Here is a 12,159-nt window from a genome sequence, read left to right as displayed (position 1 = left end):
TTAAAAAAGAGGTTTGAATAATGATGCCCACTCCCCAGAATTTCATTGTTGGTGTCCATCTGTTTTGGCTCATATTGGGGAGGGGCTTCTTATATAGAACATCTTGTCACTGCAAAAATGCCTGCTCTGCATCTTGGACTGAGGTACATGTTGAGCCGTTGCACTTAATACTTTACATTTACATTGCATTCATTTCTGCAGTGCAAACACTATAATTGCATGATGTCATCTTGATTGCATGCAACAATGTGCCATCAGTTGTATATATAGGGTGCATATCACTGAATTATTAAAACACTACTGCAGACAGAGAGATCACGTCTCTGCTGGATCAAACAATCAATGTCTAGCTGACTGACTTCAGCTTAAATGTATTCCTGGCCATTGTTTCGGGCATTTGGGTCACAGAGTCCTCCCTGGTTTGCAGCCAAATACGATATATTCTACCTTGCACAGCAAATACAATTGAGACAACCAATGACAGCCTGCAGTACACGTCGAATGCATTTTTGGGAGGATGATAATAATCGAACATAATGTCTCTCTGATGTCAACAACAACGGAAATGGTTGTCTTTGCATTGTCCAACGTAATGCATTCAATGAAGTTGCAGTAGGCTTGCTTTGCTGTTTCCTTACCTGCTGTAGTGTTTCTCAGTTTCTCTCACAGACCATTGTGTGGTGTAAATGTAGCTAATTTTCACAGCGGGTAGTTTAATGTGTCGCCTGTTAATGTTACAAATAGTCTGTTATTGTTCTGTATTTCAAATCTCCAACCGACCACCGACAACAGAAGCCCCGCCCACAATAAGACACAAACCAATCAGAGGCCAGGCACCGCGCATGCGCTTTAATTAATTCCTGTGAATTCCGTTTATTATTATGGTATGTTTATTGAACGTCTGTTCTTCGCATGGTCGACCAGCCGTCTGAACTACAGCATTGGTGAATATCTGCAGCAGTGATACACTAAGTTATTGCTCAATATCTGGCAGTTCAACACACATAAAACGCTTGCTGTGAATCCGGAAGTAGGCAGTGAGATGCTCTGTTCATGCATTTGTTAATCGGAGGATGTCATTACAATTATAAACGTTAAAGAGAAAGGAGACTCTTGTATGGTGGTGTGTGTGTGAGTGTATGAGTGAGTGTGCAAAAGCAGAACAGCTGGTTTTGATAAGATTATTGTGCTCTATCTACAGGGCAACACGACAATGCAACTGGTCAGTCTTTGTCTCTCCCTAGTGGTTGATCAATGATAAGGCTCAACCTCTTTACCTTCACTTGCTGTAGTTTACAATAAATAGTACATCAAGTAAAGGTGAAAAGCCTACTTCAGTAAAAATCTGAAAAAATTTCAGTATCAGGGATGTTCTGTAAGAGTGTGTCTTAAGACCACACAATGGCATCACTAAAATCTAAATTCAATATGACCCTGTGCTCATTTGAATGCAAGGACACGTGAAAGCAATGCGCAAACACTTTTTTTAAACTTATGCATATTCACTCTTAGATTTGTGGGCAACGTAGAGAGAGAGAGTAACCTTCATGTATTAGGACTTCATTATCTGCTAGACACAACCCAAGACAAACAAAATTCACAAAAAAGGCAAGAAACATAAACCTTCACTCAGCCTGAGTCCAAAATCCCTGAGCAAGTGCACATGTTCTGCACTTAAACTATGTATGATAATATTTATGAAAAGATGTTTGCTGGAGGACAACATAGTTATTATTTTGGTTGTTTATGGTGTTTTATTGAATGAAGTCAGTTTAATCTGCATTCCAGCATATCGTTCAAATAATGTTAACACTGTGGCTGTGGATTTGAGCATTGCCCTGAAGTTAAACATGAGTTTGATGTTGTATGTCATTTTGTCAGTTACCTAAAGCATTACATAAGTATCACAAAGAATGCCTTTTTTCCTCGCAGTAACATGCTAAATATATGCTTTTCCTGCAGGACACTGGGAGTGCTGAGCATATGGGTGGTTGACGTGACGCTCAATTTTTGTGTCCACAGTGACAAAATAACTAAAATTTTATAATATTTAATTAAAATTCATGTTTTTTATATGCATTTCATTCTTCTACATCTAATCCATCTGCAAACAATGAGTATTGTTCTTCAACTATGCAAATATTCTGCTTTGAACATGCCATTTGTCCACCGGTGCAACTGTCCACGGTAGAATTACTTATCTTAAAACGTCTGTAATTTAATGAGAAATTAATCTAAATACATTAAAATACTTGAATGCATGTCATACGAGTGTTTACTTAATGAATCTAGAGGTTATAAGTGTTAAGGTCCCTATGTAGAGTTATTATGACACATTACATTTTGTCCACAAAACTGGTGTCCTCCTGGAGCAACGGCATTATGTAGATATAAAACAGACATTAATGTGACCACCCCATTACTGAGAGGGGTCCTTCCAGAACCAGGAAGTACAGAAGACATCACTGGAGCACATGGACTGTACACAAGGTCAGTTTTGTCTCAAATATTTTCATAATATTACTATTTCCGTGCAGTGTTGGAACTGGTCGTCTTAAGGTAGTCCTTTAGTACAACGCAATTTAAGTATTGATCTGAATATTTTTTGCAATTTATATTGATTGATCATTGAAAATAATGTAAACCTTAACACTGTTACTCAGGATGAAGATTGTCTCTCATATAGCTAGGCCACAAACTAGCATTGACTTTGAAAATGTCCACCGGTGCAACGCACTGTCCTATAGTACAACATGAAGTCAGTTTCACTTATTTTTTTCCTTTACTCATATCATAATGAAACTTAACATAGTGAAAGCAAACATGTAAACCAACATTTTTTGTATTACAAGTTTTATTGAATAATTGGTTTAAATATGCAAAAGAGATATAATCTGAGTCTTAAAAATGAATGGAGGTTAATGGACGGCTGCATTTTGGATGGCCCGTCAAATCTTCTCCTTCTTTCTCACCCCCTACCTCCATCTTCAAGTTCCCCAACCCCCCCTTCTCCCCACCAAACTCCCTCTCTATCAAGCCCCCCCTTGTTCCATCTTCCCTTCTTTCTAACCTGCCTCTCTGGCTCCTTACTCCTCTCCTTACTTTTGATGACTAATTTAAGTAGCTTTTTGCATTTTCTCTTAACCTCAGAATTTGAGGACAACACAACTCAAACCTTCCTTCCCTGTTTTGTTAAAGCTAGTTTGATTTCCAAAGAGAGAGGCTGAAATGACCACCAAGGAAAGGTCCAGGAAGTTTAGGGAGAGGCTGAATGCGGATTCTGAGAGGAAAGAGAACTTGCTGAGAGAGAGACGCAGAAAGTAAATTTGACCAGTTACCACAAGTTATTTTAGCCTAAGAATTAAAACATTTCATGACATTATTAATGCACCATCATATCACAATATTCATGGTTGGTTTCATAATTTTCCCACAGATATCAGCAGAAGAAAGCATGCGGGAAAATCGTTCAGCAAAGCGTGAAGTCTGTGTCGCCAGCAACACAGAAGAAGCTACAAGAGAAATGGAGAGAGTCAAAGCGGAGATGTAGGGCAAGGGAAAAAGCCACTAATGCTGTCCTTGATCTTGCGCCACAATCACCTCAGGATCATGACCAGCCATTTGAAGAGATCAATGACCCCCCAGTGGCAAGGCCAGTTATCAATGGAGCCTCAGTGGCAAGGCCGGTTCTGCATGAAGTGATCAATGCTGTCCCAGTACCAGTACACGTTTTGTGTAGCACACCAGAGAAGTCCCCCCGAAACCAAAATCCACCCAAAAAAAGAAGAAAAACTAAAATGACCAAAGAACTACGGAAACTACAAAAACAAAATGAGAAATTAATGAAGGAACTTGAGGCTGAAAGAAGAAGAGTAAATACATTTAGGCGAAAGAATCAACGCCTCGTGCAAAGACGGAATATGGATAAACGTGCTAACAAAAAAACACAAACAAAGCGAGGAAACACTGGAATTCAATTAAAAATATATATTTTACCTGTGTTTTGACTGAATTTAAAATAATAAATTTGACTGTACACAACATAGGCATACTAGTATTCTGTTGTCCAACGGTGCAACAAAATGTCCTGCGGTGCGACAAATTGAATTGTGAGGGGAAAAGGTATTTTAATGAAAAATGTATGTAAAAAGTGTTGGATAGTATAACAATGATATCATCACTATGCAGCTTTAAGGATGAAATGAAGATTCCTTGAGTTTTATACAAATTATAATGAATGTAACCCAGACATTTGGGTTAAGTCTCTATGTGTACATCTTATAGTATATAAATAACATAATTCTGAATTTGTTGGGGGTATGTTTGATGTGGAAATATAATTGGGACAAACTAATATGCCTTGTGCTTATCTATCTTACCTGTCCAACATTCTCTGAATTAAATAATGGCATTCTTTATGTCGTTGCACCGGTGGACACATTTTAGGACTACCACACCAAAAAGTGAATAATATGCAAAATATATGAAGAATTAGAAATGGACACATTCAGTTTTGAATTATTCACATATAAGGGAATATAATTATATGTCATTGGACATATATTTTTGAATTATTATTTTTTTCACTTTGGATTTGAGTTCACGTCAACCACCCATATATTTATAAACTACGGTGTCAAATTGGTCCTGTTTATCTGCTATCGTTTTCTTTTATGACATTGTAGAATTTAATGTTTTATAAAACACGGACAAATAGAGGTGTCAGCCCTTACCTTGGTTGGTTAGTGACTAATGAATACCCAACCCACAAAACAGTTGTGACATCACAAAGTGGCAAAATCTGATCAGCTCAGTTTTTATATAAATAGATCAGGACAAAAAAAGAGAGTCTTTTTTCCTGAAACTCTCTAAATCTACTAACAGAGAGGGAACACAGATTATGAAAAAGTCGATTATGGGTGAAATGCTGCATGTGTAAATAAATTGAATATTAGAGTAAATCAGAGTATTGCACAGTTAAATGATTGCACACCATTTAAGTTATTCAACAATATTCAATTAATGATCTGTCAATTAACAAACTGTAACTTTAATATTTTTTATCTTAAAACATCTTGTTGCGATTTGTATAATGTATATCCCCCACAGTGTACTGCCCTTCAGTAGGCCATATTTAGATGTCTTAAAAAAGTCAACAGAGGGGCGTAGACAATGTCAGGACAGTGGGACCAAAATAGCTCATTGATTTTTTTTTTTTTTTTACAGTCGCTGTTTGAAGAACAAGAGAAGGAGAATGTCTCTAGCAGGACAGAGGCAAAGCACAGCCATCAGTCAGTCTGTTTAAATCTCTCATTTCACAGGTCACAGTTTTGGAAATCTGTAGAAATTGTACCTGTCTATGCTCTAAATTAAAAGGAACCTCTGTAAAAGCGCCACCATTGGAATAATCTGGTGCTATATCATTACCGCCTTTTTTCCACAAGATGGTACAAGTGGTCAACTCAAGATTTGTCAAGTCAGACAACCTGTGATTCAAGATTTAGCTTTATTTGTATTTTTTATTTAATAAAGTGTGGCAGGTCTGATGACAGCCGGATGCCTCCACATTATCAAAGCCTGAGAACAATAACCCTTTCATGAAATATTGGAAATCTGTAATTTTAACCCTAAAGTATTGAAAGACAATTTGAAAGAGTGCACATTCATTATACAATCACTTTCAGATTCCTTCTAATTCACCAAATGGGGAGAAACAGTAGGTGCATGACAACAGGACAATGACCAAAGTGATCAAAATAAATATAATAATATAAATAAATTACGTTTGTATAGGTTTGAATGCATTGTGATGGACTATCGACCAGTAATATAGGCTGCAGTTGTCGTTTGATGACGTTTTAAAATAAAAGTTTGATAACATTTCTCAGCACATTTGAAACAGCTTGAAATCCTTACTTCATAGACCACTGTGCACGAGTGCTTTTAAAAAGTAATTAAACTGTGCACCTGAGCTTGCAAGTTGATTTTCAAAACATTCCCAGGTATCTTCATGAGTGTTTCATAGCAGCATGTGATTTAATGCATGACACTCACGCAGATGTAATCATTCGCTGCTTTCTCTTCACCTTTTCTTGCCTGCAGGTCAACACCAGTGGGTTCGCGTGTTTAAACGCTGCTGGTGTTTTTGTTGTTGCAAAATGCATGGAGGCTTCATCCTGCGCACTTGATCCGTGACACGGGAGGTGGGGAGGGCCCTCGGGGCGAGCACACCCCTTAACGCCTGTGTCAGAGTATTTCAGAACAGAGGCCAGTATTTAGTCATTCTGCATGAAAGCTGCATACACACACTTGTCCGCTCCAACTTGAGGACTATAGGAAGACGTTTCCTGCGGATCCGAGGACCACAATTTGTGTTTTTTTTTACTCTTTGTAGAAACTGTGCTTCGCGACCACGGGATACTTTTAAGCACAGTTCTCTGACGCTCACAAGGACAATGCCTCGATCTTTCTTGGTCAAAAAGTACTTCGCGAAACAAAAGCCAAACTACAGTGAACTGGTATGTCACAATGGTGAGTTGAATTTTTTTTTTACATTTATGTATGACTTATGAAAGTTTTACAATAAGTGCGTAAAAGCACATGTTTTCTCGAAGTTTAACTTAGTTATGGCTTTAGAGTTGAAGGTGGTTATATTTTGGGAATCAACAGTGCAGTTCTTTTTGTGTCTGGTTCAACAACAAACCCGGCTACTCCCCGTTCAAGTCGGGGCCCGTTAGATGCACTTTCCCCCCTTTCTGCAACCAGACAGAGCACCATTCATGTGAAGCCCTTGTGAATACGTGGGGGGAAACGGCCCATGAAACCTTCCCATGGCTCCGAATTTATGCTGAGTTAATGTTAAGGAAATATGATTTTTCACCTAAGAGATTAAAGACAGTATAGGAGTCGTTGGGGGATGTTTCTAAGACACATTGTCCTATGTGCAGTTATACATTTAAATAACTTTTTGTCAGATATATATAGTGTATGTTTAAACCATCCTCCCCTTTCTGCCTCAGACACCTCAATGGAGAGGTATCCCCTCGCTGAGCTCTCAGCCGGGGACAACACCTGCTTCACTGGTCTGGTGTGGGACCTGAGCGTCCTGCCCGCCCTCTACCTGCCCGCCTCCCAAACAGAGCCCTCTGCCAACCCCGGGCCCCTGGATCTCAGCTCTCCATCCAGCCTCAGCAGCAGCGCCAGCAGCTGTGGAGAGGAGGATGAAGGTCGCACTTCAGACCCCCCAAGTCCAGAACCAGTCCACACATATGCCCCTCGCCAGCGGATGAAATGCACCGGCGTCATGCCTCACATCAGCCCCCCTGAGGAGGAGGAAGAGGAGGAGGAGGAGAGGCAGGCCCCCGCCACAGCAGCCAGACCGGCCTTCCTCTGCAAACACTGCCCTAAGGAGTACACCAGCCTCGGGGCCCTGAAGATGCACATCCGCTCACACACACTCCCCTGTGTGTGCACCACCTGTGGAAAGGCTTTCTCCAGGCCGTGGCTGCTGCGTGGTCACATCCGCACACACACAGGTAAAAACAAAACCTCTCTTCATCTGCTTCATTCAAAGGTTATATTGTCATATGCACAGGAGCTACAGTGCAGTTATGGCAATGAACATCTCAAGTCCCTGGTGCCTTCAACAATGCAACATAAATAAAACAATTAAAAAATACAAATAATGCAGGAGAAGTAAACTATATACATGTAAAATAGATCAACTTTAATAATATTAATGATATTCTCAGATAGAATCGGGTTTCATCCTCCGATTCTGTCTGATTGTTGATTCAGGAGTGAATAAATCAGTGTGGGTGTAGAGGCTGTGAGTCTACATTAGAGATGTGAGTCAGCAGGTCGCTCCTTCATCATCTCAGAGCAGGATATCCTTGACAATCAGTTTGATGAGCTCAACACTTGACCAGCTGATTTTATTGCATGCAGAAGCGTCTGTAGACCAGGCACTCATTGATCCCTCATTGTGTTTAATGTCCCAACAACAATGACTCGTCAGCTAATCGTCTTATCACGGCAGACAGGGAAAGACAGCAGATTGGGGGACACACAGGAGGGACAAAAGGTTTAAAGGAATGCCTGAAGGCCCTGCTATCACTGAGCACTTTGTAACTGCAGCCACTTGTTAGCATGCTGATCTTATTTGGCTCTGATTGAATCATGCTAATTCAGTCAGGCTCTGACCCCACCTGCAAACCATGTGCTTCTTCATTATCTGCAGTGTGTGTTTGTGTGAGGTGTTAATGGAGGGATCTTGTGAACTCTCTGGCTGTTGTCACTGCATGAGGAGTTCAGGTTTAAGTCACCTGACATTTACGTTTAATTTATTTGACTATTCCTTGCTCAGTTATTGCAAATAATACGCTACTTTAAAATGTTGTTTGCAGTTTGTGGCCCTTCATAGTCTACTGATTTTTATCTTTCACTGTCACTATTTAAATATTTTACTTTTTGAGATGTTGATATATTATATATTTCTTTTACTGGACCAAATTGGGTTCCATAGAGTAAATCTTATCTGAGATGAGTTTTCTGATGTGTTTTTGTCTTTGTTCTCCGTCCAGGTGAGCGTCCGTTCTCCTGTCCCCACTGCAACCGGGCCTTCGCCGACCGCTCCAACCTGCGAGCTCACCTGCAGACTCACGCCGAGGTGAAGAAGTACCAGTGTGGAGTCTGCTCTCGCACCTTCAGCCGCATGTCGCTGCTGCAGAAACACAGCTCCTCCGGGTGCTGCTCCTCCGCGGTGTGACCCGCCACAGAGACAAGAGGGTGACAATCAGATGCTCAGGATGGTGGATAGCAAGTGGCCACAGAGAGGGAGTCCACACAAGCTGGCCTGATGACGACCTGCGAGGCCACAAAGAGCATGAAGTGGCCTTCTTTAAAAGACCTGGAGGGAATTAAGCCTCATTAAAGATCTGACTTTACAAGCCAAAATGACTTTTCAAAACATCTGAAGAGGAGATTCTTTTTCTTCCAATCTAGACTCAGGTTTTTATGGCCGGACCAAATTTGAAACCGAGCAACGCCGGCACTCACTCGATATCAGCCCCCTTTGTTGCTTTTCTGCCCGTTTCCTAAAGACCAAATATGTAGTGGACTCATCGGGGTAAGAGGTGTTCTTTCCTGTCTCCGTCCTGGTGCCGGCCAGCTCAGGATCATAGCCTAGACACAGCTGCTGAGAGGTAGGGGTGCGTGGGTGGAATAAATCTTTCAGCGTGCCTCAAAACACACACACACACACGTACACACAGTCACACACACAAAAAAGCAAATGCACACACAGCTGTCCCTGGTACTGTGGTGTAGATAGACGAGGTGCTAACAGGTGCTACAGCCATGACTTTCGGCCGCTGATAGCAGGTGACTTCCACTGCCCTTGGTTTGCTTAAGAAAAAAAAAGAGGAAGCATGTCATCACAAAAGAATGGCATCAGTTAAGACCTTTTTTTGCCGGCGACGATCACTTTAAGCCTCTATTTTGTCTACATCCAAACCTTCTCTTTTATCTGATGATTTTCACAGATAGGAAAAGCCATGCTGTCTGTTTTTTTCCAAAGAAGCTTCACTTTGCAAGCGCCACCGCATCGCGGAAGACAATGCAAGCCATGCACTCAAGGTTACCACAGTGTTAATAATACCAGTCAAAAGCCATATTTTGTAACTTAAATGAATTTGTGCCTTGAAATTGTGTTACTTTTGAAACCAAAAATGTGCCTTTTTTTTACCTCAGTTAGTATTTGTGGAAATAAAATTGAATGCAGTATTAGTAGAAATTAGCGCCAAAACAGTTTGAAAACGCAAGAAGGCTGGGACCAAAGATGTTTAAGGTTTACACCATGGAGACATGGTATACTAATATGTGATCAGAAGCCTGGTGCAGTACAAAGAAGATTTTTTAAACTTTCCTAAACCTTTTTATGGCAGTGTTTTATAGTGCAATGTGCAGTTGACGATGTTATTTCAATTTTTGTACCATGCTTGATTGTTCACTCCTATTTCTTGTTTGTTGTAACTGATGCATTTTCATTCAATAAAGTAATTTATGTTTATTAAAACTTGGTCTCTCATTTGCATTACATTAAAAAATCCCCTCCTGTACAGTTGAATCTGGGCGCAGTCGTTACGTTGGTTACGAAAGGTGTGTTTGAACATTAACCGGGGGTTGTCAGTTCAGCATCTTGATATAAGGTGTGGCGAGTGACCTGACCATTGTGGTGACGTTGCAGATGTGCAGGTGAACACACTGTGAGGATGGAGGGGAACAACTGACTGCACCTGCTTCCAGTTTCCACACCTGCCATCTACTTCTCACTATCACTGTGCAAACACTACTGGATATGTTATAATATAAAAGAGAACTTCGGTGAACTTCTGTTTTCAATCTACCCCAAAAATGTAACATTATTTCACATGTGCTCGCTACACCATTTGAAGTGACCTTTAGTTGGAACTATAGTAAGCCATGTGTGTATTTTTTTCCTCCCCTGGGACAGTATAGCATTCTCCTCTTCCTCCAGCTAGACAGTGAGTCAGAGTCTGCACAGGCCGGAGCTGGAGGTTTTCGCTGCTTCAGTCAGTAAGTCAGGCAACTAGTCAGTAAGTGAGTTATTGAAACAGTAAGTGAGTGAAAGTGTTAGCTGGTGTACGTGGGATGAGGCCCAGCAAAGTGAGGTAAGCTGTTCCACTCCACAGTTCCTTATTTCCTACTGAGTCAGCTAACAGCTACCAGCCAGGATGACCACTGCATCATGCAGCACTGACTCACAGCGCACAATCAGTACTTTACACCAGTGGTCGAATATAACCAAGTACTGCACTTAAGTTTGAGATACTTTACTTTGCTTGTGAGGCCTTTACTCAAGGAAAATATTGTACTTTTTACTTCACTCTCTTCAAGTTTTTATAAATAAACCATATGATTCTTACTATCCTGGCTCCAAAATGGTGGGACGACCTCCCCATTGATATCAGGACAGCAGAAAGTCCACAAATGTTCTATTGCAGACCTGTTATGACTGCACCTTGGCCAAAAGAATACCTTACTCTTGGATGTAACACTTTATTTGAAGCTAATGTACATAAAGAAAATGTGTTTCCTCATGGCTTATTGCACAACGTAAGTCACTTTGCAAAATATGGTCCGTTAAATAAAGTGCGATGTGATTGAACAGGACATTTATTGTAACTATTTCTATTACTCACCCATATTCATTTCATTGTTCCAGCTTCATAAATATAAAGACTCACTGCTTTACCTTTATCATAACTTTGAGATGGATGGATTGCAATCAGCAGGTGAATCCATCATGAAATCACCATTAGTTAAACAAGCCAGAGACTTGCTTGAGAAATAATAATCTGAGACATAATAGTATAACATTAAAAAGGGCACTTTTTGGATAAAAACACATATTCCTCCATAAGTACTTAAGTTATTAAAAGAAAATAGAGTTCCTGAATACTTTCCTAACCACTGCTTTATAATAAATCTCTTGACCAGATTCCCAAACATATGTGGCACGAACATGAACCAGGTCCAATATGGAACTAATGTGAGAGTCCTTTGGTCGTTATGCCCTCCTTTGTTTTACTCAGGATGCTCTTGGATAAAAGGGCTATTAAAATCTCAGCTGTTGGAGGTTAGTTCAGGACTATTCTGATGATGTCAGCTGGTATGTCCTGAGGTTAGGGTGTAAGCTCTGCTAGCAAAAACAATTGACAACCCCTCATTTAAACTGCACTTGCTTGTTCTTTGAGGTTTTAGTTTTTGCTTGTTCCTCAGCATATTTTTTCTATTTGCCTCCTTTTTGAAGTTGCTATGACGAGGTGCTTTGTCTCCCTGGAAGAAATGAGCTGCGTTTTCATTTGTTCTATTCTTTTATTTTTTATAGATCAACATCTTGCCTTCTTCCTTTCTAGTCTTACATGGTCACCATAACCGCAAAAGCTACACAGTCCCAGGAAAAAAAACTCCTACATACTGTACAAATCTTTGCTGCATCACAACTTGCTCTACTTATGTCTGCCTTTTTATAGAGAAATGAAAACACAACACGCTCCCCTACTTCTTCCTCAGGGAGAGTGCAGGGCCTGGATCTGAAATCTGAGAGCGTTTTCCTGCTGTGTGCTTTACAGTGCC

The 12,159-nt window shown here is 40.4% G+C and overlaps 1 protein-coding gene across 4 annotated transcripts; it reads left to right on the top strand.

Moving 5' to 3' along the window:
* Positions 1 to 886: 886 nt before the first annotated feature.
* snai1a (snail family zinc finger 1a) lies at positions 887 to 10,075 on the top strand. 4 transcript variants are annotated; one of them, XM_063910631.1, is made up of 4 exons: positions 887 to 944; positions 5,227 to 6,531; positions 7,020 to 7,535; positions 8,583 to 10,075. In XM_063910631.1, exons 2-4 carry the CDS (start codon positions 6,456 to 6,458, stop codon positions 8,765 to 8,767), a joined length of 777 nt encoding a protein of 258 aa, XP_063766701.1. In that variant the 5' UTR covers positions 887 to 944; positions 5,227 to 6,455; the 3' UTR covers positions 8,768 to 10,075. The 4 variants fall into 4 exon arrangements, with proteins under 4 accessions (XP_063766701.1, XP_063766705.1, XP_063766702.1 ...); XM_063910635.1 differs by having other exon boundaries at positions 909 to 944; positions 6,103 to 6,531; XM_063910634.1 differs by lacking the exon at positions 887 to 944 and having other exon boundaries at positions 5,227 to 5,291; positions 6,103 to 6,531.
* Positions 10,076 to 12,159: the final 2,084 nt, after the last annotated feature.

This window comes from Eleginops maclovinus, chromosome 20 (genome assembly GCF_036324505.1).
Source record: "Eleginops maclovinus isolate JMC-PN-2008 ecotype Puerto Natales chromosome 20, JC_Emac_rtc_rv5, whole genome shotgun sequence".
In the NCBI taxonomy this organism is placed as follows: Eukaryota; Metazoa; Chordata; class Actinopteri; order Perciformes; family Eleginopidae; genus Eleginops; species Eleginops maclovinus.
Note: the sequence above shows the minus strand (reverse complement) of the source record. Positions and strands in the feature narration are given on the sequence as shown.